Source organism: Theobroma umbraticum, unplaced genomic scaffold, assembly GCF_002168275.2.
Source record: "Theobroma umbraticum cultivar Fairchild unplaced genomic scaffold, ASM216827v3 scaffold_146.0, whole genome shotgun sequence".
Taxonomy (NCBI): Eukaryota; Viridiplantae; Streptophyta; class Magnoliopsida; order Malvales; family Malvaceae; genus Theobroma; species Theobroma umbraticum.
In genome coordinates this window covers 6,527,733-6,531,862 of record NW_018397265.1, presented here as the reverse complement: position 1 = coordinate 6,531,862, position 4,130 = coordinate 6,527,733, and the positions used below count along the sequence as shown (strand labels likewise).

The 4,130-nt window shown below is 35.2% G+C and overlaps 1 protein-coding gene across 1 annotated transcript; it reads left to right on the top strand.

The window, feature by feature from the left end:
* The first annotated feature begins 6 nt into the window (after window positions 1-6).
* Window positions 7-2,495, top strand: BBX16 (B-box type zinc finger protein with CCT domain-containing protein). Its single transcript, XM_021436870.2, has 2 exons — window positions 7-1,775; window positions 1,892-2,495. The coding sequence occupies exons 1-2, from the start codon at window positions 735-737 to the stop codon at window positions 2,144-2,146; spliced, it is 1,296 nt and encodes a 431-aa protein (XP_021292545.1). The 5' UTR covers window positions 7-734; the 3' UTR covers window positions 2,147-2,495.
* The last annotated feature ends 1,635 nt before the right edge of the window (window positions 2,496-4,130 follow it).

Sequence of the window (4,130 nt, the reverse complement as noted above, 5' to 3'; positions counted from 1 at the left end):
GGTTTACGTGGATAGTTCATTGTCTGCCAATCGATGCATCAACCGGAGGAGAATGGTCGAGGCATTTGACCCTGCGTGTGTTTGCGAGAGAGTGAGAAAGAGAGGGTTGACGGCAACCACATGAGGCATGGAAAGCAACTTCCAGAGGCGGGGGACCGCAGCCATGACAGTCTTTCAGGTTTTAGCAGAATTATTGAAAATATAGGGAGACAGCTACAAAACAGTCTTTCTCAAGATTTTAGACAGAGGTGAAAAATACCCTTTGCCCGCATCTCCTCTTCCCTTTAGTAGGGTCATGAGGAATCCTTCAATTTGACAAATGACCAATGGGAATCCTGGGTTTAGGATGGACATGAAAATTTCAGCCAATGAACACTGAGATAAGCCAGATTTCTGGGTCCCAAAAAGCGCAATTGACCCTTTCCTTTGGCTAGCCACCAAAAAGCGCATGGGCTACATACTCTCGCAGCATCCCACTGCCCACTGCCCACTGCCCACTGCAAGGGAAAAACCAAAAATGTTGAGGTTGGTCTCACTAGAAAACTTACTACCTCCCAACACCAATTATTGAACCATGGGCTCCTCAGAATAAATAGATGCAAGGTACCCCAATATTCCTCTGTAAAGACACTTTGCATTTTGAGCTTGTTTCTTTTGCTGAGTTAGTTCTTAACTTTAGCCGAAAGCCTGTTTGATCCTTGTATCAACTTCATAATCATTTTCCTGTCTATCTAATGACCACTGACAAGAAAGCAGCGAATGCCATGGGAGGCAAGACGGCTAGAGCCTGCGATGGTTGTTTGCGGAAGCGTGCACGTTGGTATTGTGCAGCAGATGACGCCTTTCTTTGCCAAGGCTGTGATACATCAGTCCACTCTGCTAATCAGTTAGCCAGCAGACATGAAAGGGCTAGGCTTGAAACTGCATCATTTTCTAAGTTCAGTGCTTCGGTTATGAACAGAACTAATCAAGATGCTCCACCAGCATGGCACCAAGGTTTCACTCGAAAGGCAAGAACACCAAGGCAAAACAAGTCCATGTTGGGGCAACAAAAAAATGAGGGAAAAGTTTTCAGTTTGAATCCGCTTGATCCTGTTGTTCCTGAGATTGGGATTGAAGACGGGTCAGTTGATGAGAACGAAGAGCAGCGGCTTTGCAGAGTTCCGGTATTGGATCCTTTTGCTGCAGAGCTATGTAATATGGTAACGAGTGATGGCGATGAAGTTGCTATGGTAAATGAAGATGGGAATTTCGTAATTGATGATTATGAACGTGAACGAACATGCGAGTTGGATGATGGATTACATGGCTTTTTACCTTCAGATATGGATCTTGCTGATTTTGCTGCTGATGTTGAGAGCTTACTAGGAGTTGGACTTGATGATGATGCTTGTTGTGACACCAAAGGAATTGACTTGCTACATAGCAAGGGAGAAGACGAAAGTAATGTTCTTCATGAACGCAAAATAGTGAAAGTTAAAGACGAAGGAGAACTGGAAGGTATAACAGCTTGTTGCTTTGATTCTGCTTTTGATGTGACAAGAGAATCCTTAAACTGGAGCTTTGATTATGAGTCACGGACGATTGGTGAGGAGGAAGAGGAGAAGGTGTTGCCTGTGACAGAGACAACAACAATGAATGGTGAAATTAAGGCGGAGATGAAGAGGAACATGCTGTTGCGGCTGAATTATGAGTCAGTCATCACTGCTTGGGCCAGCCAAGGGTCTCCTTGGACAGCAGGAAGTCGACCAGAGTTCAACCCTGATGACTTCATGGTACTATATACCTCTCCTTTTCTGTAACTTCTTAGCCTTATACACTTGCACCAGCAATTATTCATCTATAAATCTAAACTTTGATTCATGTCGCTAATCATTTACTTTCAATCCAGGGCTCAAATCTTAAAGAGGGCCATCACCTGAGCGGAGGCATAGGGGGAATATACAGCCTGCAGGGAAGAGGGAACACCGATGGAGAAAGAGAAGCAAGGGTATCAAGGTACAGAGACAAGAGAAGAACGAGGCTGTTCTCGAAGAAGATAAGGTATGAAGTGAGGAAGCTGAATGCGGAGAAAAGGCCCAGAATGAAAGGCAGGTTCGTTAAGAGGAGTTCCTTTGTGGGGACTGCTTTTCCTTATATCAATTAATAACTGTTTAAATTACTGCCAAATCTTGCGGTTTGTTTCTTTGCAAGAATTGGCAGGAGAGTTGCTTAGCCAACAGCCAGGGTGTACATATAATTGGCTAAGCTTCCAATTAGTAAATGGATTAGGGTAGTTGATCACTGTTAGACCTTCTCTAACAGTACCAAATATCTTTCTAACGCTTGAAGCTTTGATGTTAATTAACCGAAAACTCTGTAAAATAGTCAAGTTCCTGGTCTCTTTCCATCTGTCTGCCTTGGACGAATGAAGAATTTTGTTTCATTTCTCCATATATACGAGTTCAGATATGTTAAACAGCTTTATTCCTTATAAACAGGTTGGTTTCTGTGAATATTTGATTCAACTTAGTTATGCAGTAGAGGAGGAAGAACAACTTCTGCTACTTGGGTAAAATCTGTGACCAACTGACCATGATTGTTGCCTCACTTTGACAATTCAATTAATTTGATTCAACTTTAGACTGGAATTCAACAATTGAACAAAGCTTGAACTTTGCATTGGAATAAGAAAAATAAAGAAGAAATGTGGTTCTCATTTAAAAGGGTTAAATGCATTATACCCATCAACGTGAATCTAGTTCCCCCAAAAGGGCTAAGCAAATTGCTGTTAACATTGCTAAAATCTTTCCACTACAATATAACTTTGGGGTGAAACTATAATGGAATCATCATGCATGTAATTATGCATATTTGTAGAGCATAGAATTTGCCTTCTCTTTCTTTTTTTTTTTTGCCACATCTACACAGGAGGAAAGTTTATTTGTTTGTAAAGTGGGATTGGAGTGGAATTCAAATAACAAGTCCATTACTCAATTTGGTGTAAAGTGGAATTGAAGTGGAATTCTGATAACAAGTCCATATACTCAATTTGGTGGTAATATGAGGTGAAAATAAAGATTTTTTGAAGATTGCTTTCAATTCATATTCAACTGTTAGTAGGGATGGCAATGGATACCTTATTACACGATACTTATGGATACTCAATTCATATATATAGAATTAAAGATACCTATAATCGGGTTTGGGATGGATTCGACTATTGATTTCACCACTGATATCGGGTTCAGATAGGATTTGGGTACCACTCATTTGGTACACGCTAATTGAACCCGATTGTTTTTTTATAAATATTTTATTTATTATTTCAATAATTAAATTAAAATAATACAAATTTTACTAACTTTATAAGCATTTCTTTTTGTTAAAAACTATAAATATATGAAAAGATGATTATTCTAATTAGTTATCTGATGATATTAATATATTTAAATTAAAAAATTATTAAATTATTAATTATGTTTAAATAATATGAATATCATACCATATTATAAAAAAATATAATTACTATTATATATATACTTTTAAAATAAATATATTTACTTTCTATTTTGTGTTAATATTATAAAAATTATAACTTATAAAATTATTAATTATAATAAATATACCATTGTTTATATAAACTTATAATATATATATTTAAAGAAAGCTTTTGAGATTAGAATAATTTTAGAACCTAACTTCTTTTTTTTAATTTCTAGAAATTAAAGATAAATCTATATAGTTAATTAAATTAATTCATGAAACTATGATTATTAATTAACTTGTAATGTCTTTTCATATATATAGTTTATATATTGTGTTAATTTATAAGATATATAATTACTATTATAGATATACTAAAATATTTTTTGTATATATATACTTTAAATATAAACATATTTACTTGCTATTTTGTATTAACATTAAAAAAATTATAACTTATAAAACTATTAAATATAATATATATATAATATATATATATATATATACCTTTGTTTATATAAACATATAATAGATAAACTTCAAGAGAAGTTGTGAGATTAGAATAGTTTTGAAACTATTTTTTTTTTATTTCATATAATTAAAGACAAATCCAGATAGTTAATTAAATTAATTCATGAAATTATAATTATTAATTAACTTGTGAT

Coding starts and splice junctions, on each gene's coding strand:
- BBX16 (XM_021436870.2), top strand. CDS start 735: ATGACCACTGACAAGAAAGCAGCGAATGCCATGGGAGGCAAGACGGCT. Junction 1,776..1,891: donor TCAACCCTGATGACTTCATG/GTACTATATACC, acceptor CTTTCAATCCAG/GGCTCAAATCTTAAAGAGGG.